The sequence below is a fragment of the Notothenia rossii genome (assembly GCF_949606895.1).
Source record: "Notothenia rossii genome assembly, chromosome: 5".
In the NCBI taxonomy this organism is placed as follows: domain Eukaryota; kingdom Metazoa; phylum Chordata; class Actinopteri; order Perciformes; family Nototheniidae; genus Notothenia; species Notothenia rossii.
The window spans coordinates 56613563-56639767 of NC_136903.1; the positions used below are offsets into that span (position 1 = coordinate 56613563).

Here is a 26205-nt window from a genome sequence, read left to right on the forward strand (position 1 = left end):
ATATGTCACGTATAGGATCATATTCTGTGCTAAATAAGAGACATGTAATCATTTACAAAACATCACCATGTTTTTATTTAGCAAAATAATGTTGTTTAATTCACGTAGGTGCAAGTACAAAACCATCGCTATGTTTTTTCATCAGGAAATGCAGCCCGGCTCAAACAAACGATTTTCAATCATCATCCTCACGATCATTAAATGTATCATATGTTTGAGAATTGAAATGAATGCACTAATTAATTCATATAGTTTAATCCACGTGAGTTTACAACAACAACAATAATCGCTTTGTTTTTATATCACATCCGACCGGAGGAAAATGCAGCACGGCTCTCACTACCGATAATCCTAATCCCACGGGCAAACAATAATATGTACAGTGTTAATCGTTTACTGTATTATTAGTGTCTAATATTACTGCTATAACAATCACACATTGAGTTGTTAAAATCAGACCGTTGTTTTTTTTTAAACAGTCTGAATGAAACGGCAGCTCTCAGGTGATCAGGTGTGTGTTTACCAGTGTTGGGACTAACGTGTTACAAACTAACGCACACAACTACCTTTTGCGGTAACTAATAACGTTACTAGTTAACTATTCCCATTTAGTAACGCCGTTATAGTTACTGTGATTTCAATGGGTGCGTTACTGCGTTACATTATGTGATCCAACTGAACCGAATCTCCCTGCGGATGTAATTTACAGGCGAATACAGCGATGTCCTCTCACAGTACCATGGAAAAGTGAAGGTGACCAGAGAGGAGTGATGATTGGTTAACGTGGGGTAACATTTCAGGGCAAGCCAATCAGAGACAGATTTGGGCGGGTCTTGCCTTATGGGGAAAATACACAGACACACAAACACTTGCTAAGGCTAACACACACACATACACGGCAACGCCCACCACCAGCACACACACACTATGGCAGATGCAAGTATCCGCGAGAGCAGCAGCGCATTTACAACTTGGAGATATAACCACTATTTTCAATTTGTGGGGATAAAGGACGCACAAAATATTACGGTCAAATGTAAACTGTGTGCAGGACAGAAAGCATTGTCCACATCGAATAACAGCAATGCCGATCTCCTGAAGTCGCCAAAGACCGCACCGTCTCAACCACCGGCAGTGACCCAGATGGAGCAACACCATCTAAACAGCCAAAAAACGATTTTTTTAAATCACCACATGTCACCCAGAGTCAACTAAACAGATTGATTGCTGAAAATAGTTTGTTTGTCTTCAGTGTCAGTCTGACCGTTTATTATTTATCTAATTGTTAATGCCAAAAGAGTGTAGTTCTTGTTTAATTGTTACACTGCCAAAATAGTGTAGTTGTTGTTAATGTGTACACTGTGGTGATTGACATTATTCACCCACGGATCTATGGGTTGGGGTATTGTTCTGCACGGACATTTTAGTGAACCGGACTTCCTGTTTCCGCCGGTCTTCGCTTCCCGGGCATGAAGTTGTTTACAATGGTTTTCAGATGCTAAATAAAAGTCTAGCTTGTACCTTTGATACCCCGCCTCCGACTCCCATCTCTCGGCACCACAACACTGCCAAAAGAGTGTAGTTGTTTTTATTTCATATTGCACTACTTAGAACTTGATTGTTGAGGCCACAATAAAGATGCCTGCTTTATTGTTATTGCACAGATTACAGGTACTGAGACAACGAAATGCAGTTTAGCTTCTAAAGGTGCAACAAGCTGTAAAGTGAAAAGTAATGTACACAATCGACAGAATAACATATAGAATGAATTGAATGATGAATAAACAGTGAGGGGTATGAATACACTAGATACTGTATACACAGCAGCCTGTGAGCAGTATTAACAGTGTGTATGAATATGCTAAGATATATAAAGTATGAAAACGGTAAGCAGTGCAAGTATAGCATACATGCCAACCTTTCCAAATCCAAAAGAGGTAGGTTTGCGCTTGGCAAATGTGCACGCCCAAATTAGGTAATCAGAAGAAATGGAACCCCAGTAATCACATGTATAAAACATGTATTTAAAATATATTGCATAGTTTAATGCATTTTTCAGAAAAACTGGTAGTTTGGTAAACAGTGACATCAACGACATGTCTGGTCTGTAAAATGCCCGAAAAGTAAAAGAATGGGAGATAAATATCCCAAAGTCTCCACATTTTATAATATTTTTAATGTGTTTCTGTTCCTCTTTCAGTTGAGACAGTGTAGATCAGGGGTTTTCAAAGTGTGGGTAGGTGAGCCTCCCCTCAGGGAACATAAGAACAGCCGCGCCCCCCCTCCCAATTATTATTGCTGTTATTATTATTATTATTATTATTATTATTATTATTATTATTATTGTTGTTGTTGCTATAATGCAGGGGTATTCAATTGCATTTCAAAGAGGTCCAGTAAGAGAAAATGTGATTAAATGCTCTGTTTTCGCTGTCTACCTTCCGCCATTTGAAATTACTCCGACTGTTTCTCTCCTCTTGTCGTGTCTCTGTGTGTGTTTGAATCTATCGTGCTGACTGCACCGATTTGATTGGCTGAGTAGCGTCACCTCCTTAAAACATTAAACAATAACTTTTTTAAACCTGTTTATTTTTATGTTTTAAACATATTGTATAAAACTCCCCCACTACTTGGACTATTCCTTGCACCCCTCTAGAATAAGCCCGAATGGTTTCAACCATATTGCATCAGTAACGTGCACTTGTTATTATAACAAGATCGCAAGGACGCTGGTAGCGATCGAAAAATTGAGTGTTGTTCAGTTTGTGTGTTGTGGAACATGCGTGTCCGTGCATGAAAATATACCACACACCCAATTACAATTGCATGTTCAATTCAATACCCTGGAAGTTAATACAGTTGCTAAAGTTGGAACAGCCTGTGGACAGCCGTTCTTCCTTGCATGTCAGTCGCCGACACCTTCTTACAGAGGACAGGCACATCTAGCTGCAGCACGACCCGTATATTTCCGCACGCCGTGTTCTCAAGACATATATTTTTTAACATTTTCAACATGGTGGATAAATCCTTATATGCTCCCGGTAACACACTGAACGTCAACTTTGCCTCCTTATTACACTCACCCCTACTTTAGTGGGAACAATGAGTCTGCGTCTTTGATGCACAGAGGAATAAACGCAGATCATCCTCTGGCTGCAGCCTTGACCGGTACTTGCTTTTGATCAAAGTCAATGCGGAAAACCTGCACTCACACAGGTAGGTGGAGGTGAAGGGAATGAGCACTTTTACAGCTTTTTTGGCGAGGTGGGGGAACTCGGTCTCCACAGACAGCCACAAGTGGGAAGTGTAACTTTACTCGTTTTTTTCTCGTTCTTTTGTGTCTCACGCTGCGCCTCCCCTGAAGCTCTCTGGCGCCCCCCAGGGGAGGTGCGCCTCACACTTTGAAAACTGCTGTTGTAGATGAAGGATGTGTCAGGTTCATATTCTTGTTTCATGTTGTTGACATATTAGAGTCAAAAGTTTGCACAGAGCGAAATATCTTTGTGTTGCGCCATAAATCAGAAAATACTGCGTTAAAAAAGTAATTTCCTGCATTTTTATACTGATAAAGTGTGATATAAATAATGTACAGGCTTTCAGATTGCTGTAGTTCACTAAACACATTAACGACATGTTTGGTGTTGAAAATGTCAGAAAAAGTGAAAGAATGGGAGATAAATATCCCCAAATCTCAAAATTGCATTATATTTTGTGTGTGTTTGTGGTCCTCTTTCAGGATGCTTCCGGAAAAGACCAAACACTGGATGTCTTTCAGTCGCCAACATGTGTTTTCGAGACACCGATATTAACGGGGAAATCCTGCAGGACTCAAATGCCTCGTCGGGGGTAACGCTGCCTTTCCCGCAGCGTTACCCCCGGTCTGCACGTTGTTTCTCTTTCAGAAACACAGAGGACTACTGTTTGTATGATGCGATCACGCTGCAAACGATGTCCACCAAAAGTCGAGTCCAGTGTCTATGGAGTTTCATTTTTATTTGTTATAGTTTGGGAAGATTGAAAATCGGTAGGGAAAGCCAGCTAAGTCGGTAGGCGGTAGAAACATGTCAAAAGCGGTAGACTACCGCCCAAATCGGTAGGGTTGGCATGTAGTATAGTATAAAATATATGGATATTAATTTCATGATAAACATTGTGGAACAATGATGAAAAATGTAAATGGAAGTGGCGACGTAAAACTGACACAAAACAACAACAAACTTTTGCCGAGACAATGGAGAGTTTCATCAGCAGGGGTACAAACCACCAATGAGCGCTCAGCTCGAGATACCAGCGAGTCGAGAGAGTGAATTATATCTGCATTTTCTCTTCTGAGAAGCCCCCACCCCCCATGTTGCAAACTCTTTGTTTAAAGCCAATTGGCCATCGGAATGTGTGGAGTAAGTCTCCCAAGGGGGATGATCACATTCCACAGCTCCCCCCTCTCCTGTGATCTCCCAACCCCTAGTCTGTAGTGCAACCATATATTTTAAGTTTTATTCTGTAATGCTATATATGTATCCATAGAGATAATTTGCGACCTAAAATTATTATTTACTGTTTACAACATACAGAACCAGTTTGATTCTAATATATTGTACATACTCATACTTTCCATGTTGTTAATGTTTAGTGGCACTTTAATGGCACCTGAATGGAATGAAACTCTGTTAGTAACAACATTACAAATAAATGTGATACTGCACTCTGAATTGTTGAGATAATCTGGGGGGGGAAAGGACCATTAGACACACCAGTGGTAGTCAATGTGGGGAGGTTTATTAAAATGCATTACGTTTTAAGTAAAGTAGGCCTATATACATGTTTTACAAATGTAAAATCACTTTATAAGTCATACATGGTTATGTGTAACTCATTTGGGAACAACACTCTTCCAGAGGTTTGTGAGGGCACCTCATACAATTACAACATCATCTAGTATGTCAACCTGCGACAAAGGAATAACTGTTTGTAAAATCTTAAAGTTTTTCCACCGACCAATAACTCGCTCTACATGGATCCTCACACGAGAAAGTTGTCTAGATGTGTCCACTTCCTGTGCAGAAAGCTGCTTCTTTCCTTTTGTGAAATGAGGGATACGAAGGGTTGCACCATAGGCCGCAAGCTCGTCTCTGATGAGAAATCCTCTGTCTGCTAAAACCTCATCCCTAGGCTCCAAAAGTTTGAGGAAACCTGACTCCTTAGTGATCTGCTTGTCTGAAACCCGTCCACCACACCCAGGAGACAGAAATGAAATTGCACCAGCGGGAGTGATGCCGATCAAATATTTAATGGTGTTGTTGTGTTTATAGTTTGACCATGTCTGGGCCCTGGAAGTCAGATTACTGGGTCTAGCTATGAACATTTCTGTGCAATCTACAGATGTAGCGATTCATTTCAGACAGTTTGAAACGCGAGGGCCGTGATTGGTACGTGATCTGCCCTCGCTCAAGGGAAAACCTCCAGCTTGACTTGAGACCGCCCCCGTGATAGATAAATGTAATTATAATGAAGCCAGCTGCAATGGATCATTGATCCACCAGGGTGTGCAGTGGGGTTCCACACTGGAGCTCATGTGAAATAAAGTCAGATACAGTACGCTGGATGTACAGCGGAACTTTGTTAAGATCCATATGTCACGGATATCATACTCTGTGCTAAATAAGAGACATGTAATCATTTACAAAACATCACCATGTTGTTATTTAACAAAATAATATTGTTTAGTCGGAAAAAACGAACGGGAGGAAATGCAGCCCGGCTCTCGATTTTTAATCCTAATTTAATCATCATCTTCACCACGATCATTTATGTTTATGTTCGCCGAATTGACATGAAATCACTGACACATATGAATATACTGTATTCAACTTCATTAAAACGTTATTAACGTGCCTAAACTCAGTAATTCACTAAAAATATATATATTTTAATGGCGCCTCGTCAGCAGATCAGGATCCCAACGCGCAGTGGAGGGATCATGGTCTGCATGACGGGTGCTATTTTCCCCATAAGGAACAAGTCGCTGCAAATTATCCCGCTTATTACACGGCCACATTCTCAACAAAGTAACGACATGACTCCCAATATTAATTTAAATGCTTTTATGGATTTAAAAAAATGTTTTTATTGATTTAAAAAATAGTTGTATGTATTGATTGAAATTGACATGCATCCGCTAAGAAAAATAGTCAGTTTTTACCGTTTTTTAAACAGTGTGAATGAAACGGTAGCTCTCTTCCCCTCCACCCCTGATCTTTCTTCTCCAGCAGCTACATTAACTGTAGGTTACTCTGAGTGACCATAGACTATATGTGACAAGCTTACAGTTAGTGACGTAACAACACCATAAAAGCTGGTGGGTTGAAAGCAATACGGGAGGTAAAAATAACTAGAATAATTGTGATTTATTTATTGTGGCTTTTATGTTTTTAGATATAAAATGTTATGTAATTCAGGCTTATAGTTCAGCCTTCTCTAAAAGCCTTCAACAATGACAATATTCATAGTAATTTAATAAATCCTTCCAATACACATTGTAAATAAATAGTAAGTTAAGAAATCATTCCAATATGTACATCTTCGGATGTAACAACAATAACATTATAAATAGTAACATAGCTGAATATGGTATTGCACATTTAGCTTTGAGTGTTACTGACCTGAGATGTTTTTATTACATGAATTAAGGCGACTGAGGCTTTGGGATGCAAACTCATCTGTATGAAAAAGGTGACAAGGATCCGAGCCCCCGGCTCCCCCACCCCACGGAATATCCGCTTTAAAATGAGGAATAACAGAGGATTTCAGCAGTCAGAACAACTAAAGCAGCAGTGTTAATAATAACAGAAATGCCAAAGAGTCACATCTAATAGAAATATATAAAAGCATTTATTTTAATTGTGTAGCAGTCAGTTTATAATTTTGGCAGCACTGTTGAGCATTTTGAAAATGTATTTTCATGCCTCTCTGCAAGGCTTAGTTTTTCTATCTTTATAGACACATGGTGTAAAGTAAGTACTATACTTGGGCACAATTTTGAGATACTTCTACTTTATTTAAGTATTTCAATGTTTTGCTACTTTGTTCTTCTACCCCACTACAGTTCAGAGGTACATGGTGTACTTCTACTCCACTCCATGTATTTAATACCTTTAGTTACTTTACAGATGTGGATGAATGATGTGAAATATAATCAAGTTTTAAATCAGACTTTAGTTCCACCTGGAGTAAATCCACAAGCTACCCTGCAGTATACAAAGTCATTCAAACTAGCTGCACCTTTACCAGCTTTGAGAACACTTTCATGATCAATCATTATAAAACATATCATCTATATTATTCTGAAATGGACCAATCTGCACAATGACTACTTTTACTGTCGCTACTTTCACTATATTTTGATGAGAATACTTTTCTACTTTTACTTGAGGAACATTTTGAATGCAGGACTTTTACTGTAACAGAGTATTCCTACACTCTGGGACTATTACTTTTACTCAAGAACAAGATCTGAGTACTTCTACTTTTACTCAAGTACCAGACCTGAGTACTTCTACTTTTAATCAAGAATAAGATCTGAGTACTTCTACTTTTACTCTACAAGATCTGTGTGCTTCTACTTTTACTCAAGTACAAGTACAAGACCTGAATACTTTTACTCAAGTACAAGATCTGAGTGCTTCTACTATTACTCAAGTACAATATATATATATATATATATATACTAATTAGGGCCGGGACTCGATTAAAAAAAAAAATCTAATTAATTAGAGGCTTTGTAATTAATGAATCGAATTTAATCGCATTTTTAATCACATATAAATATTTGACCTGAGAACAGTGAGAAGCAATTTTTTTCACATGGATTTTAGTATACCATTGAATAATGACTGAATGCATAAGCTTAAGCAACAAAACATTGTTTATTTTTTTCAAGGTGGTACTTAACCAAGACCAACAGAAAAGTGCAATTTTTGCCATAAAGTGTAGCAATAGCATATTTAGGAATATAGTACATTTCAGAGATTCAGGTAGGTAGACCTTCTGTAAACTATAACACTTTGTTTTTTAAGTAAAACACAATACTTTCAAGTACATTCAGAACATTGGAAACCCTGACTATTAGAAAACATCTCTCTGTTGCTTCAGAGGCCATAACAGAGTTTGTTGATTTAAAAAATCTAATCAATTTCAGTCCAACTCTCTAAATAACCTTGGCCAAAACAATAAACAGTTCAACATAAAGTGCCAGTTGCAACAACAACATAATAAATAGTTCAACATAAAGTGTACCATTTAAAATAAAATAAAAAAGTGCCAGCGATTGACCTCAATCCCTCCTATTCTTCCAATATCCTAATGAAAAATTAAATCTCTCTGTTGCATAGGCCACTGTTTGATCAACGCGAATTGGGTGTGGGTCCTTTTACTCCGAATCGGGCTAACGTCCACACTAGCTTCCACGCTAGCTGCTATATGTTTTTGCATTGAGGTGATACGTGCTGCGATGATATGCGAAGTCCTTTTTGCATAATTTGCAAACAACCGTGCTCTTATCGACGCTTCCATCCTTCCGTTTTTTAAAACAAAATGTCCCATCCACGGGGCCAAGCAAAGCGGTCTCATCAGCTTCTTCGTTCATGTTTGACTATTGTTCACTGTGGTTTGTTGTTGTCTGAAGTCATGAACGTTAGTTGGTGCTCCAGTATAATCGGTACCCCTGAAACTCATCCAGTGAAAAACGTTCCGCGGTGCAAAAATAAGTGCGATTAAAATGCGTTAATTTTTGTGTAATTAATTAATCTTAATTAACGCGTTAAAGTCCCGGCCTTAATACTTATACCACCTCTGTTTATAGCCTATGAAAAAAACTATTCGAAATAGAAGGCTAAAGCTAACGTTAGCAGATAGTGACAATATACGCTAGCTAGCTAGCTCAACGATACCTTAAATAATATTGCCACAGAAAAACTTTTCAGTTCACATCACGCTCTGCCGCTCCGACAGGGAGCTCTGCTCTGAACACCTGAACGGCCCGTTCTAACAGCTGTTCACCAGCGGTCCAGTCTGTGCCACAGTGACTCCGGACGCGCAGTTAATATTAACGAACACACCCGTAGGTAATGTAGCTGCTGAAGCTAGACCATCATCTCGGAGCAGCAGAGCCTTATTATACATCCATGAGCAGAGCCGACAGGCAGGAAGACTCGAGCACACAGCTCGCACTTCATTATAATATATAAAAAAAGAACACCATGCGTGTCATGATGGCACATAACAGCTCACGGCCGCAGATTACTCCGGGTCCCAGACCCCACCATACCCCAAAAATATTTTTATTGCAGATCTACATGAAATGACATGAAATCACTGACAAATATGAATATACTGTATTCAACTTCATTAAAACGTTATTAACGTTCCTAAACTCAGTAATTCACGAAAAATATTTATATTTTAATGGAGCCTCGTCGGCAGATCAGGATCCCAAAGCGTAGCGGAGGGATCTTGAAAAATAGTCCGTTGTTACCGTTTTTTAAACAGTCTGAATGAAACGGCAGCCCTCAGCTGTGTATTTACACAACTTTAGTGGCCCATCAACCACAGCTCTCTCTCCCCCTCCCCCCTGATCTTTCTTCTCCAGCAGCTAAATTAACTGTAGGTTACTCTGAGTGACAAGCTTACAATAGACAAAACACTGTCATTGCAAGTGACCCTCAGTTAGTTGACTTTTATGTTCAACTGCTAAATTCGTTACTGATAAAAAAGGGCTTCTAATGTACCTAATTACCTTAACACTAGAACCGCCAGAGGTTTTTGTATAGGCCTACCTAAAACCGTCAAATCCCGCTATTAGAATGCAATTTTTAACAACATAGGGTGATACATAACACACTTTCAGGAAAAGTCACGGACTGGGAGAATTTAATATTTTATTGAAAACAAGTTACATTGCACACACACACACATCACACAATTTGACCCGATTGGTGGTTCTAGTGTTAAATAAACTCACAAATTAATGAAACTAATTCAATACGCATTATTCTTATTCTTATCATTCTTTATGAGCGCAGAAATAATCTTAAAATCAGATCTGTTTTTTAAATGAAATCTGACGGCAGGCAGTTAGCTCTGATCACCTATGATAAATGCGCCACACCTAATCTGGCCATTCAGCCACAGAGCTCCCTCTATACAAATCAAACTGTAGACGGTGTGAAAGCACCTATTGTTTTAAATAATGGTCGGAATGTGACCTGTGAGCCTTCTGAATTACCGTGGGACAGCACATTCTAAACTAAAATGTTCAATCAATAAAGACATCTTATCTTATCTTAATAATATCTTCATATTATTAATAATAATAATAAATCATACAGTATGTGTCCGAAAGGGAGCAGGAGGAAGCAAACACAAAAATATAAAACAAATATACTGCATATTAAAGCAAACGATTGTAAAGGTAAAAGTATGAGCATAACAAATAGAGAAGTGTAATGTAAACATTTACATTATTATGATTATTTAATATATAAAGACTATATATTATTGAATTACAAGATTAGATATACTTTAGTATAGTATCTAAAATATTGATGTGTTCAAATGCTCTTCAAAACACAACCGAAAGTCCATGAAACTTGTATTTCTGTATTTGTGAATGAAGCGCCATCTCCTGGTTAAAACCTGAAATTGAAAATATGGCAACGCCTTCTTGGAAAATAGTGGGAGGGCTTAACATTCCTCTATACTGGTTTTAGGCAGGTCGTAGGCAGGAAGCTGTAAGCTGGAGTCTGAAATGAAGTGCTACATCTGTATTATGCACCGGCTTCTTCTAAGGTTGTGCTTGAATATTTTTGGCAAACTATTTGATAAGGTGGTTTTTGATACCTGAAATCTATAAGCCAAGTCAGTATTACATAGGCCCAACCTTAATTTCATCAATATAATCAATAGGTGGTCCTCTACTGTAAGTTTGTTGTGAATTCCTTCTACGCTGCCCATCATTTTTGTAATCAGCCACTCAAAGACCACAGAGGTCAGTCCTGTGAGAAAAATCAATTGTCCAATGTTGCACTTAACAGTGGTGTAGGAGAATGTAGATTTTTGCAGCTCCTCTTTCAGCTTTACATTTTCTGCTCATTGTGTGTCAAACTCCTGTCGCAGGTTGAAATATTCCTCCTGAAGTTGACTGTATCTCAGGTTCAGATCATCGTACTCTCTCTTTGGAACTGGGATATCCTCTTCAGCTTTAAAATAGAAAAGTGAAAAATTAGCATGTGCTGCAACCAATGCAAACAAGTTCACAATTCAGGGGTTTTCACACATTTTTACCAATTAATTTTCAAAACTTTTCCATGACAGAAGAGAAGATACATTATTGATCCCAGGGGGAGATTCCTCTGCATTTGACCCATCCAGGGGCCAGTGTACACGTCACACACAGACATACATAGCAATTGGAGCAGTGGGCCTGGCAGGAGCACACACACACTAGGAGCACACGTACTCTTTCAGTGAGGGTGGGAACCCTGACAATCAATCAGTTAATTGTAAGATGATATATTAATATATTCATAAATATATTCATACCAGGACAATGATCCATGCTGCATTCTTGTTCTGGATCCATGCTGCATTCTTGTTCTGGAGTTTCAGAAGTAACACGTTGATTTGCTGCAGGGTCAGCTCTCCTCCTTTTCCTATGGTACCTACAGTAACAGCAGAAATTCATAGTTAGACTAATCCATATCTCAAAACAGCAGCTGTAGGCACCAAAGCTTATGCAAGAGAGGAAAACAAAACAAAAACAACTGAGAGGATGCCAACTCTAATATTAACTGTCCATCTTTGCATTTGGGTTCTGGCTTTGTTTTGTGTACATGAACACAGATGGCACCAAATCAGGACTACTAGAGTCCAATGATGACTCGCCTGCAAAAATAAAACACAAACACGTTTGTTTAGCCTAGCTGCATTTGATTTTTATTCTACATCATACAGACAATCACTAGTGTAAACAAGGCTTTCCCGTAAAATCAAAGAGTAGGCTAGATAACCTCATTACCTGATATAAAGTGGGCGCTGCAGACGCGAGCATTTTTGATTATGTCCTCATTCCAGTCCACACGTTTAATCGCCTGCAGCCACAGACGCCGCCGGTTGCTCTGAAATGGTCGTGGTCCTCTCGGAATCCTATAAAACTTTAGTCCGCCGGTGGAATAGCGATTCGTACAACCGTATACGCAACAACCAGACATGTTGATGCTGGGTACAGTTTGTAAATGCTTGCTAACCAGTTGCTACCTCGTCTTTGTCATTCAGAACTGCTGGAAAACAACACCACTTCTGTTGCCCACATGCGCTGGCAACTTTTTGATGACGTCGGCTGTAAAAGGGTCTATGAGAATGAAGAAATGTGGTCAATGAATATAAAACAGCTAAAAGGTCGAGTCAGGACCCCAGGTGCATGATGGTAAATTAAAAATCTGTCCCCCTGCATCAATTTCTGCTGCAGTTAATATAACCAGTGATGGAGGTGTCAGCAGTGCTGGTTGCAGGACCTTCCCTAGGTGTCAGGTGTGTTGGTGTGTGAGTGAAAGATGTGTGATCGTCGGGAGGAATGCTCGAGGCCAGCACGTTTGTTTTCCATCAGTGTGAACAAACTTCACCCTGAGCCATTAAGGCTTTCCAAGTTTTATGTGGGTGACAGAGCACACGACCTGAAAACCCTGAAGGCTGCTGAGCCTCTGTTTTCTTCCCACCTGGAATCTGCATCTCATTACTAACTCCTGAACAGAGAACATAAAAGACAAGTTAAAACATGTATTCTGTGAACAGGGGAGCTAAAGGTGTAAAAAATAAAACATGAAAAGTTGCATCTTTGACAATATGCAAGTTTGCTGCTACTGTTACTGTTTACTGTTCAACTACATAACAAAAATATATAATTGGGCATGCCTAACATCTAGATTATGAATGAATTAGGGCTGTCAACCTTAACAGGTTATTGCTCAGGATCAGGGGCGGACTGGCCATCTGTAGAATCTGGAGAACCACAGAACGGCCGGTCGTCAAGGCCCGTTGACGCCGGCCGGCCCTTTAAAAAAAATGGTTTAACGGCATAATTTAAGTTGCACTGACGGCCGACAGAGGGCGACAGCGGCCGCTAATGCAGTTGTGTGGTTCTTATGTCAAATAATCACACACGAAGAAGAAAAAAGACCGGCCACACGAAGGCCCAATCCCAAACCACTCCCTCGACCCTACCCCTCTGTGACGGAGTGAACTCCGTCTGTAGCCACACTCGCAGCTCAACGAGGCTCCCTCCTGTCAGGTGGAGGGACTACATATAGCAGGAAGCTTTGGGACGGCCTCCCCTCCCTCCGGCAGAAACAGGAAATGCCGTAACTGTATGTAACAACAGTTTCAAATCAGCATTTCTTAGAAAAAAAGTTTAAATGAATAACTCAAATAAAACTCCAAATATCTTTCATTGTGTTTCAAAGCTTAGTTTTAAACCTGATGTTTATAAGCTTCTTAGTTTTTGCAACGGTCTGTAAATATACACAACTTTATAATAAAATGCACACATTTACCTTTTTCTAGACTAAACACAGGTATGATCCTAAGTTAAAACATAATAGGTTATCATGAGGTTGTTAACATCGCAATTTATCAGTGGATGTTTGCTGGAACTACTTTAAAACAGCGTGTTTCCTGACGGACACACACAGCGTGACTCCGGTCAGGTAGAGACCGGTCTCAAGTCAGCACCGCTGCAGACTCGCTGTTTGAGGGCTTGATAGCCCACTCCCCCTCCACACCGCTCCACACTCGTTGCTTTGGAACAGCCGTCAATATGGCAGACCCTCCGCGTGAACGCGCGAACAGAGGGGTAGGGTGTAGGGGGCGGTTTGGGAATGGGCCGAAGAGAAGGGATTAGACGCCACGGCAGACAGGGGTTGCGTTCCGATAATCCAAAAATCAGCTTCTAAATTCTAACCCTATCTCCTATTCCTTGACCTCTGAGTGAAATGTCACGGGGTTAAGGGATAGTGGATAGGAGAATTCAAAAGGACTTTGGAGAAGAGACTGCGGTACTTTAGAGAATCCGAATGCACTTTCACTATCTGACGTGTTTATGATGCGCCAGCGGACGTCATTGTGTGCGTCTGCTGCTGTGGGGAAACTATGGAAACTACAGTGTTCTATACAACGGACTACATGGATGTTTGATAAGAATCAGGGACTACTTTAAACTCAGAGACTCTGCACCGTGCTCTGATGTTGTTGTTTTATGCTTTATGAACGTGGACAACAGAGAAACATATTCTTCATAGCCAAAGTTGTAATTGAAATAAAAAAGGAAAGTGAAATTTATGCTCGTCACCCTCTCCCTCCGGTCCACATTAATACAAATGATCCCAATACGTATGATTGTATGAAAATATCTTAAAATAAATACAAATGTATTTATTATAAACGTTAGTCCTTAACATCTATCACTTTGTATATCACCATTCAAAAATCTTTTAAAAGTTGAACAAACCCCACACAGCTCAGTGAAATGTTGACTTTATTTGATAATTTCAGTAAAAACTAATGTTCATATTTCTCTTTTTATTATAATACTGATGAACGTTCAAAACAAAGCACTTTGGCAAGTTACCACATACGTTTTAAAATGCTTAATATGCACCGTAACTTTCATGATATAACTTCCAAGTCATAATCGTTTGTTTCCGTGAACGGCTGACTGTTGTGTGGCGGCAAATGCAGCGGCTGCAAGGCATTGTGGGGCAGCATTTTCTCCTCTCCTTTCAGTAAGGGAGGTCCAGTGGTTCCTAAGCTAAAGGAGGTTATAAAGGAAGTTTGAAACCTCCTTTCCTTTCATTTAGAGAATTGGAACGACACTTAACATGGCTGCCACTGACGTACTTCCAGGTCATTTCACTTGTTTAGGAAGGTTCCTAAGCTAAATGGACTATTGGAACGCAACCAGGGAGAATGAAAAAAAAAATGGATACAAATCAAAGAAAACGAAAAGAAAAAGGTGGGGCCGAGAAGGCAAGAGAAAAAAAGGTGAAGTCACTCGCAGGTGAAGTATATAAATGTCGCAAATTGACAGACCTTTTTGGCAGCAGCGCTGCTACAAGCTCTATCAGCAGCAGCTTAGAACAAGTGCAAGATGATGAAGAGAATGATGAGGGCGCGAGTTCAGATATACAGCCAGCCTCCTGCGTTCATGATGAGGGACAGAGTTGAACTGCTGGAAGAACCAGCTCAACTGGCACACGTGCAGGGCAAGAACAAGAGGTAGGTGAGAATTATCCCCTGAACTCAGTTGCGTTTTCTCCTGGAGGCCAAGGGAAGCCAGGCTTCCCCTGTTTTTTGGATTGTAGTTATAATTTTAATAAATAAATAAAAACACTTCGTTTAGTTTTGGTAATTATTCTGCCGGCCCATCTCTCCCCATGTCTCTCCCCCATTCTCATTGAGTATTTTACAATGAGTGAAACAGCGCCCCTCTAGATGTTATGGTGTAACAGTAGATTGCACTCTCTATTGCGAGAGGAGGCTAGCCGAAATTGGCTTCCCTTGGTGAAATAAAATGGAGGGATTGACCAATCAGATGAGGCTCACGTCATGCCTCACAATCCAATCAAATCGCATCAACTTCAGTTGGTACTGTAACTGTCATCACCGCCCTTAAAAAGTAGCAAGCAACTGAAGCAAGTGCAATTATAGAGGGTGGAGATTTGGAGTATTTCATCAAAATAATTTTACTAAACTTCCGCTACAGCAGCAACTAAAAATGAAATCTGATGACAGGCCAATGCCCAAACTGGAGCTGTGTACAGAGAGGGAAAAAGGAGCGAATCAGACGTAAAACTTTAAATAATAAACAGCGGATTTCTAACATTTGACATTTCATGTGGCCGGACTGGGTCAGTTTCCAGGGCTGAATTTTAGTCCCAGTCCGCCCCTGCTCAGGATGGATCTGGACACCTCATCGATGACAAATGGCCACTGCACTAAGCTTTAGGTGTGGTGAAAACAAAAGAAAGCAATTTTACTGAAGCATGAGCTAGCCTGTTTTTTGAAGTTGCAAAGCAGATGCCCTGTGTAGAGCCCATTATACAGAGGGTGATCACAATATGATAGCAGCAGCAACTATACTGCCATCCGTGATGATGGGGATAATAGTGTCACCAAAAATACTACATACGAGCATATAACCTGTGTGGCGCACATTATACTCAGGGGTCTTCCCAGCAACTCTACTATGAATATATGCCCTGTGTAGCGCACATTATAGGGAGGTTCATCACAGTGGCTCTATTGCCCCTTTTCCACCAAACCAGTTCCAGTTCTAGCTCTGTGCTCTTCTGGTTCCGAACTGGTTATTCTTTTTAGCCACAGTTGTGTTTCCAACGCTCAGAGCCCGACTGGTGCTGCGTCATGCAGCACCAGTCGGGTGCCGTGGCTCATTTAAGCAATTGCTCACGACAGGCCGTGGTATATGCTCATTATATCAAAGCTAAGGGGCGTGGTTCGGCCCGACGCGAAGCGGAGGGTCGACAACCCCCTGAAGTGAGCTATTGCTTTTATAAAACGGTTACCAAGTGTGGCAATATGAAAGAAAAATACACACTCTAATTGAAATAGCTTTTATTAGTAAATAATGATGTTCAAAATAAAATAGTCCCTCCGTTGCCTTCTGCACAAAACATAGTGCGAGGTGTTTGCTATGCAACACTAACAGCTAGCGAACATATTAGACAGAGAGTGTTGATCCACTATTTGGCTATTTATTTACATGAATGTGTATGTTGATGTTTATTGTGCACCCACTGAAAAACTCAGTCCAGCATCAGTAGCATGGCTTACGTGGTCACTTGTATAGGTTGAGGTTGTTCTAGGCTGTTGCTTGGCGTGGCGAGAATATTGTTCCACTTTCTCCGGTCCCCGAGATTCGGCTTCCAGTAGCTCTGGAGAGAGCTTTCGCACCTGTGGCCACTAACGGTCATCATTTCTCTGCTTTGTTTCAAGACCCGCATCAGAAAGCTTTTGAATGGGGGTACTTCTCCAGTTGGTCTACCTTCTCTTCATGTAGCTCTGCATGTCGTCGTTAGGTGCTTTTTTTTTCTGGAGATAGGCACTGCTCAATCCACTCCTCCATAGTAAGACCCCCCCCCCCGCAGGTCGAAGTTAATCTTAAATGTTTCTTATGCTTTGTAAGTTTGTTTCGTAACGGAAGAAATGCAAATATATTTTCTTTCTTGTTCCAGTATGAAAAGCAAACTGCAGGCAAACTGCAGGCAGTTTGCTTTTCAGCCCAACGGTATACTGTTTTTCTTAGACGCGGAGGGATACTGACTTGTTGTGAAAAGTAACTTACAATTCTACCCGTGGTATACGCTCAGTATATCATGGCTAAGAACCAATCAGATTGCTTGATTTGTCTTGTCCGTTTTATAATGTTTATTAATGTGTTTCAGCGGCATTTACCGACCGCTGCAGTGCTGCTCGTCCACCGGAGTTTATTCTCCCATTAACTCACGGCCGCTGGAAAGTCTTCACTGTCTGACTGTCACACAAGCGGCTGATACATATCCCCAGTTCCCCTTAAGTAAATGTGTTTCAGTCTGAATTGACGCTGTTTGGCATCACAACGCTGTTATGAAAGTTTCTCTGGTATAAAATGGGTGATGTTAGCATAGCAACCAAAGCTAATCTGACTATCTTGACTACTTGTTGCTATCCTATTGTGGTATAAGCCGTTTTCTACAAGCACATTTTACCGGCGTATTTTTCATTATGATTCTACTTGTGATAGTCGGACATAACAACCTGTGCAGCTCATCTATTGATACCATCCGATAGCTGCTATAATACAAAACAAAACGTCTGCCTACCCTCCACAATAGAATCACACTAAGCCTGCTTAGCTTTGCCTGACTTTATAAGGGGTATTTTTTGTGTGTGGTTGCATTCTATAGTCGCTTTGCTCAGCGCTACTGCTTGTTACAACTTGTATTTGCCGTACTCACCATGAACAGTTATTGCTCAGGTTAACATCGCCCCCCTCTGATGTACGCGTGAAGTATTGGTTCTTGGTTCTTACCAGGCAGCCGAGTGGGGTCAGCTAAGAACCGGTTTTCGGTGCTTAGAGCCGGCTCCGCTACGGTGGAAACAGGAAGAACCAGAGTTAAATCAGACTCTAGCCCGGAGCTGGACCTGGAACCGGTTAGTTGGAAAAGGGGCATGTGGCCTTTACTATGTGCATTAGCTCCAAAAGTTTGAAAAACTGGGGTAATGATGAATAGAAAACATTTTTCACATTGAACTTTTCCAAAAGTAAAGGGAACATAAGAAACCCTCATAAGGAATTTGTTTTTATTAGGGCTGTCAAGTTAACGCGTTAATAAAACTAATTATTTTAACGCGATTAACGCATGTGTATTTTTTGTCCTCGGGCCGCCCCGTAGTTTCAGAGCGCATCGAGTTTAAAATACCATCTACAAGCTGATGCTGAAAGCCCCGCTCCTGCCGTCCGCTTGCGGCAGACCACACTTCCACGCTCACCGGCAGGCACCGACTGGCCATCGGGAGGACCGGTGTCAGTACCATATCTGCTCGGGGTACCATATCTAGGGTGACCACCTGCTAAGAAGCCCAAGGGGGGACAAGGGGTATGTTTCTGAGGGACAATGTGGGACACTGCCCGGCGCGGAAGTGGTTTACCTATTTCTAGCACATACCATCTTACATAGTACATTAATAGTGCCCTATTCCACTAGACATGTGTAATATCTGATGTATGTCCATCAATAGGCCACCAATGTGTATTTCTTTCTAAATAAAGATTCATAACATTTTGAACAATGAATTGGCAAATGCTATTTAACTTAAGCAATTTATTCACTTCAAGCAACATTCATGAGAAGGTTCCAAATGTTTTTTCAGTATAGACACAGGAGTGCGAACCCATCAACATCACAAGGTGACAACAATGCAAAAAGTTGCCAACATAAAATCCTATGCAGAACAATGACATTTTCACCTAAAAGGCAACTGTAAAAACAGATTATTACAAAAATACAAGACACTACTTTACTGTTTTGATCATTATTGATTTTATATAAATATAATCTATACAATTATTTAGGCCTACATCTTTTCAAAAATCATAGTTGCTTTTTTTTGTGAAATCATATAAGGTACACAGAGCCTGGTTTCACAAAGGCACGGAAGAGCCTTTAGCCTTTATGTTTGCGTTGGCTACTGATGCTATTTAATTTCATTGAAGTGAAGGAAACGTTGACTTTTAACATAGTAGAAGAATATCAATATGATTAGACATCAGTTAGCTAACGTCAGATAAATAGCTAACACAATATTACATCCATGAACATAACTTTAAATGTACCTTTAGTTGTTGCCTCTCGTTGCTCATGTAGTGGTCTTTTGAGGACTTTGAAACAATCTTCGACAGAGGCAGGGGCAAGCACATCAGTGACAATAGCTTCTGCCTTCGTCCGACCACAGGCCGTCCTCTTGGCAATGTCCGAGTCCGGATAAATCGTTGGGGCTAGCTTTATGCCACAATCTCCTGCTCGATATGATGTAGCGTGTTGGACAGTGTGATACACACTCGTCACCTCTGCAGCAGTGACTTTGTCAGCTAGACAGTCGTTTTTGGGTCGGAGGAAAGCATCCATAGATTTCGATGTCTCTTTTTGTTGGACATTTTTCTTGTGTGTGTCAGTCAGTCTGTGTCGTTTGACATCGTATTCGCCTCCATGTCCGATTGAGAAGGACGTTTTGCAAATGTCACAGAAAACCCTCTCACTATCCCCCTCAACAGCCTTCAGCCACACATATTCCCTCTCCCACTCTTTCCTGTACCCACACCTTCTCTTTTTACTTACTGGTGCTTCAGACGCCATTTTCTATAGACAAGTTCACGCGACAAAACCACGGGTAGCGCGGCATAACCCTACACAAATGCACTTCATTTCCGCCGGAAGGCTTTTGCACAGCGTCTGTTGCCGCGCGTGCGGCCGTTTGCTGTCATGACGACGACGCAAAATTTGACAACCTAGTCAGCAGTTATACTGGGGGGTGGGTGTGGCAACTGTAGCGTGCTGAACTAGTCTCAAGTAATGCTAGTTTGGCTGCCAAGAGCTCAAGAAGCTAGAGCGAGCAATTCTTTTTTGAGCAAGCATTGATTATGCGTGACATGGTTTCAATTTGCGGGACGCATGAATTGGGGTTCAAACGCTGTGCGTGCACGCGCTACGCGGGACGGGTGGTCACCCTAACCATATCTGCTCGGGGTACCATATCTGTTCGGGTGTATTTCCGTCACATCGGTCATCCGTCATATCCGTTCTGCCCAATGACGTCACGCGTTGTGATTGGCTGTAGGGTAATTTACCCAGGGGTACTCAGGGCGCTGTCTAGAGCATACACTGAAAAAAAAAGGACAAAGGGGTTCTTTGAATTTACACAAATAAAAACAGTAAATGCAACGGAATTAGTTCATGTTTTGTCTCTGAATGTGATTTCATTAAGCAGACTTCATTTATTTATTGAGAATGTTAAATCTACGTATTTCAATCGCTTTGACTGAACGTGATTTCATTAAAACATTTTAATCAATGTAATCGAGTGTGGTTAGAACCGGAAATGAAGTATATTTTCAAATGGCGTCCGGAGCTGTGATTGGTCCTCAGGAACTGCCGAAAAAAAGTACAGAAGAAGAGGTGTCGACAATCACGAAAAGTATCAGTTGGTTACACAAAGCCAACCTCTGTGAGAGACTCCAAAAGTAAGTTAATTAAATGTAATGTTTCTGCTCAATACATGTTCCAATATAGTGCTGTGTTCATTCGGTATGTTACAATTATGGGGACGTGTGTATATTAGGGGTTTCACAACTACCAATATTTACTAGTCGACACATTTTTCAAAATAGTAGTCGACTAGTCGACTAGTCGTTACGTCATAATAAAGACACACAAAGAGAGGTGTACAACTGTATTTTATATTGGAACTCATACAGTAACATTAAACACTGCATTTTAATTTGTGTTACATGGCTGAGTAAATAACAAACAGTAACTGGACTCACCAAAATCGACAGCAAAAAACTCTTGTTTACATAAATGCGACTTAAATCCAGTGTGCAACACTTTATTCGCTGTCCTCCACGATAACGTCCACCTTTCCATATTTTTGGTTTGGTTTGAACACCAACGCATCGACATGTGAGGGAAGGAGGCTTGACCGCTTTCGGGTGACAGTGTTGCGTGCCAGGGAAAAAACCCTCTCACTCGGGGTGCTTGTGGCTGGAATAGCCAGGTAGCTCCTCGAAAGCGGGGGAAGCGGTGCACGTTTTCAGCCCACCACTCCAGTGGATTATCCATTGTGGGGATATGCGGTGTCCGCTGGCAGTAATCCCGTAGCTCATCATCCGCATCACTGTTGACCCGTGTTTTCTTGCTGTTCGTTTGCCTCTGTTCAGTGCTGACGCCGGTCCGTTGCTTACTGGTGCTAGCATTACTGCTAGTGCTAGCTGTCGGCAGCGGGTGTCTCATCTTCAGATGGTTGCGCATAGCAGATGCATTTGTATTGTACTTCAGTACAGCTGTACACAACTGACACTTCACTGTGGAGTTGGTTACATCTTCGTTGAAGTACTGCCATACATAAGAATGTCGGACGTGTTTTGGAGCATTTTGCAGCACCTCGTTTACCTCAATTTTTTTCACGACTAGTCGACTAGGGCCTACAGCGCCGACTAGTGGTAAAGGTAGTCGACTAGTGGACTAGTCGATTAGTTGGTGAAACCCCTAGTGTAGGCCTATATACATGACACCATGTATTGCTAATGTTAGCTATCAAGCTAGCGCTGACATTAGCATTGATGATAGATGTATTAAGAATCATTTCGTTATCACCATACCCGCTAATTGGGCTAATATATACAGGCTATGGTTTCGGGCCATTGTTACTGGCAGAGGTGGAGAAAGTATTCAGTCTGCTTCACTTTTGTGGTTACTGCTGTGGCGTTTGTGTGATCACGTGTGCCATGCCTGTGTCGGGCATGGCAAACGTGTATGTGTTTGTGAGTGTGCTCGCACGTGTGTATGTGAGTCGGTCTCGGTCAAAGTAAGTACATTTATTTCGCTTATTTGCCGTGATTTCATTGTAATAAACGTATAACAATGAGGCCGAATCAACAACATACTGACACCAATTCATTTAAACCATGATTGACTACTGTGGGAAGTGTAGTTACAAAACTGCAGGCAAAACACTTTAAAGCAGCCATTTTCTGAATGGAGATCGGATCGGGCTAAGCTATAGTTGTTGGTGCCCTTTCCACACTTAAAATAACGTCATATAAACTTCTAAAAAACAGCGACTGTTTTCCGCATGCCAAGGACCGACAAGGATTATTATTCATGTTCTGAACAAATATGAGATAATGTGGGGATATGTCTGCTGCCAACGGCTGAAGTTTTGTTTTGCCGATTTAACATAAAGTCAGTGACGACGGACAGGCTGCACGGCTTCACTCGTGTTGGTTGAGATGGAAAGATAGAAAATACCTTTGCACTCAGAAGACACAAAGTTGTTCGTGATGGTCCAATGGTGGAGGATTTCATGGCAAGGTGGCCTGCTCTGTTTGAAGTCTCTGAGGTAAGGCTTATCCCATGCTCGGTTTTTCATCCTGAATTTTGAAGTTGATAAAAGGAAATCTATGGGCACACTGGCAAACTGCTAATATACTGTAGCTGATTATATATAATTCATCTGTGCTTTTTAACCTCCTCCTGGTCTCCAGTATTTGTGGTTGTGGTTTTCTCCCTGATGTTAAACAATGATCAAATTCCTTTTTGCTTTTATGCGTTTTCAGATCAACTCTGAATTCAAGAGAATCACGACCAAGCCACTACAATCCAAATTCCTGTCTCAGCTGGACCTCCACTCTGGCACCCTGATGAAGCTGTTCCAAAAGCGAGGAGGAAAGCTTGGGGGAAGGCTGGAAACAATAATTTCGCAAATGGCTAATGTAAGTGATACAGTATCCTAACAATTATGAATAACCTATAAACATAAATTATTTTGAAAATGTTTTTTGAGAATCACACATTTTAGAATTGTGAAAATTGATGCTACAATATTTTACATTTTTGTTATTACATAATTTATTTGCAAAAATGGCAAACAAAAAGTGCTCATCGTCAAGGAGACCATTAGTGCTTTTGCTTCTTTTTTTTATCTTTCTCCTTTCAGTAGTGTAGTAGCTCCGCAGTGAAAGTGACCAGAGTGCCGGCTGGCAGCAGCTCTAACACACTGCTACTTTTTGGTCCTTCAGTGCCACCGTAGCTTCTCTGATTGAGTAGAGCGTTGCCATTCCCTCTCTAACCACACCTTTAGCTAAAACACCCTAATTCTACACATTGTAGCTTTAATTGACCCTGTCTTGAGCCATCTATCCATCTCAATTTGAAATGTGATATATAATAATTCAACTCGTATATCCACTGACACAATTTGAGAAAGATGTCCAGGGGATGTGGAACTCACAGCAGGGCTTGCACTTTCTTAGGAACTGTGATGTTGTATTCTCAAAGTAATATGTATCCAAATGACAGTTCACACCAGTAGTTGACTTGAATTAAAGCACAAGACCTGTAACAAGACACTAATCAAGTACATTTACTTTCAGTGTGATGATGTAGATGCTGGACGCGACTCAATAATCAGGGGGCTATGCATCTACATGGGGGAGGATCCAAAAGACCTTGTGCGAGAATATGTGGTATGTACATGAATCTGCCTGCTTCTTTTATACTTCTCTTCACTTTTGTTTTCATACATGATCTCTTGGGCTGAAATTGTTCATTGAAAATATAGTGGGGGTTTTTTTGTTTCCTTTGTTTCATATTATGAAATATAAAATTCAATATTTCATCGTTGCTGCTTGAATTAACTTAATACATTTGGAACGTGACTTAAAGGTGGGGTAGTTAAGTTTGAGGAACCGGCTCGAGATACACTGTTTGTTATATTCCATGGAATGCTCTTAACATCCCAATAGCAATGAATATCTTAAGTGCTTTGACAAAAAATCCATAAAAAAATGTCATCTGTGGAAGCCGTGGTACTGTAAAAAGCACGACCAATCATCTGAGCCGGCCCGGCTAAAATAACTGGACGGCCTACCTGCCTGTCAGCCTTCCATCTGTGCACAAACTTATCTCGTGCCTTTTTTTTGGTTTCTCCAAAATTACCTACCCCACCTTTAACTAAATCATTGATTGTTTGAATAATAACAAAACAATCAGTGTTTTAGCTCTATGTAAATCTTCAAAAACTCAAGAACTGTTCTGTTATCATTCTATTTGTCTCTGTCATAGCCACTGTTGCAATTACAGGTACAACTCAATAAATTAGAATATCGTGGAAAAGTTGATTAATTTCAGTAATTTTGTTTAAAATAAGTCCCCTATTATGCAACATTTTTTCATAAATTTCAATTTTCATGTGTTTTACATGTATGTGTCCCCAATGTGTTAAGAGACTCCCAGGATCTCAGGGAAAAAAAATCTATTTTCTATAGTTCTGGTGATCCAACTCAGACGGAAGACAAACACCTACTGAATTTTTTGTTTTTATTAGCTATTGTAGCTAAATTGTAATCATCCAGATTAAAACAAATAAACACTTGGAATAATTTACTTTGTGTGTAATGAGTTCATGTAATATGCGTTTAACTTTTTAAAGAGTTACAGAAATCAATCAACTTTTCCACAATATTCTAATGTATTAAGATGCACCTTTACATCTACCACTTGTGTAAACATTCATTTGGTCAAGGTCATTTTTCAATTCAATCTTTCATGTCTCTTTTTCTTTCATTCGATTGCAATTTTACTTTTATACTTGTGGAGTAGTTGCATACATCCTTGGAGCATTTTAACAAACTATTAAGTGAACACGGCAACTACACACAAGGACGTGTCCCACTTTTTATACTCAGTAAGGCATAGCCAGCTTAAAGAACACCAGATTGATTCATGTTCTGCTGTAATTACTTGATTATTTTATCTACATTTAATTTGATATCTTTAATTTACTTTCATTTATAATGTTCAACTTGCCATGGCTAGATCTATACTATGTTCCCGTATTTATTTTATTTTTTTCTTGATGAGGCTTGGTTTTAGGTCTTATTTGCTTAAATTTTGCCGTTTTTTTTTTTACAGGACACAGATGAAGGCGCCATCAAGGACACGACTGTGGGGATTTATGTTCTTAAAGATGCTTCCACTGATGAACCGGAGGACATCGGGATCGTTCTAGAAGGCGTCAAAGTCTTGACAAATCTGGATAATGTAGCATTAGCTTTTGCAATTCCATTTCGGACTAATGTACGCGCTGAATTTCAGCTACCCTGCTAACTTCCGCTACACCTTTGAAGTAGTCCTAAGCATTATTATGGAACTGGACTGCGGTAAGCTCTCAAACAAAGCAACTGCTCTGAAAAACAGGCTCCTTCAGTAAAACGGTTCAGAGACTGCTGCATGCAAGGAACCCCAAACAATTGAATCTGTTATTTTTTCTCTGTTATGTTTGGTATTGAAATACCATTTTAGGATTTGTTGTTGTATGCTTCGTTACAACTTGTGTTTTTAACCTGAGACAATTTTAAAGGCCATTGCTGTCTTTAGTATTTATGTTTGAGACTCTATTATAAGAAACCTTTCAATCCTGCATATGTCTGAAATCTTTTATCTAGCATCTTCCCCCAGCTGAGAATTTAAGGAACTGTGCAACTGTTCAGCCTGTTCACTCTTATTGTTCCTTCATATATTTCTTCTAGACTGATGTTGGTCTTGCCACCACAGGTAATTTTATGTCAAATGCTCAGGTTAAAGCATAGTTCCATGCTTTAATTATTAAATGTTCCATGCTGCAGTATTTTTCTATATTGCCTGTGCTGTATCACCTCTTTTAAAGGTTTAAAAATATATATATTCGATAAATTCTATTGTTACTTTGAAAAGGGTAAAACCCCAAATTAAAACACATAATGGAGAACTAGTTTGAATGTACATAAGTGTGTGTATAGTGGTATTCTTGTTGCTTATTTAAAGCTCAATAAAGTGTTTTGATACA

The 26205-nt window shown here is 40.3% G+C and overlaps 1 protein-coding gene across 1 annotated transcript; it reads left to right on the forward strand.

Annotated features, from left to right (window-relative positions):
- The first annotated feature begins 22580 nt into the window (after positions 1-22580).
- Positions 22581-25942, forward strand: LOC307040647 (uncharacterized protein). Its single transcript, XM_079683700.1, has 4 exons — positions 22581-22719; positions 22937-23092; positions 23753-23845; positions 25293-25942. Exons 1-4 carry the CDS (start codon positions 22669-22671, stop codon positions 25485-25487), a joined length of 495 nt encoding a protein of 164 aa, XP_079539826.1. The 5' UTR covers positions 22581-22668; the 3' UTR covers positions 25488-25942.
- Positions 25943-26205: the final 263 nt, after the last annotated feature.

Bases quoted from the DNA above. Each gene is read 5' to 3' on its own strand.
- LOC307040647 (XM_079683700.1), top strand. From the start codon at position 22,669: ATGGTGGAGGATTTCATGGCAAGGTGGCCTGCTCTGTTTGAAGTCTCT. The intron at 22,720-22,936 runs GTAAGGCTTATC...ATGCGTTTTCAG, and splicing joins CTCTGTTTGAAGTCTCTGAG to ATCAACTCTGAATTCAAGAG. The intron at 23,093-23,752 runs GTAAGTGATACA...ATTTACTTTCAG, and splicing joins TAATTTCGCAAATGGCTAAT to TGTGATGATGTAGATGCTGG.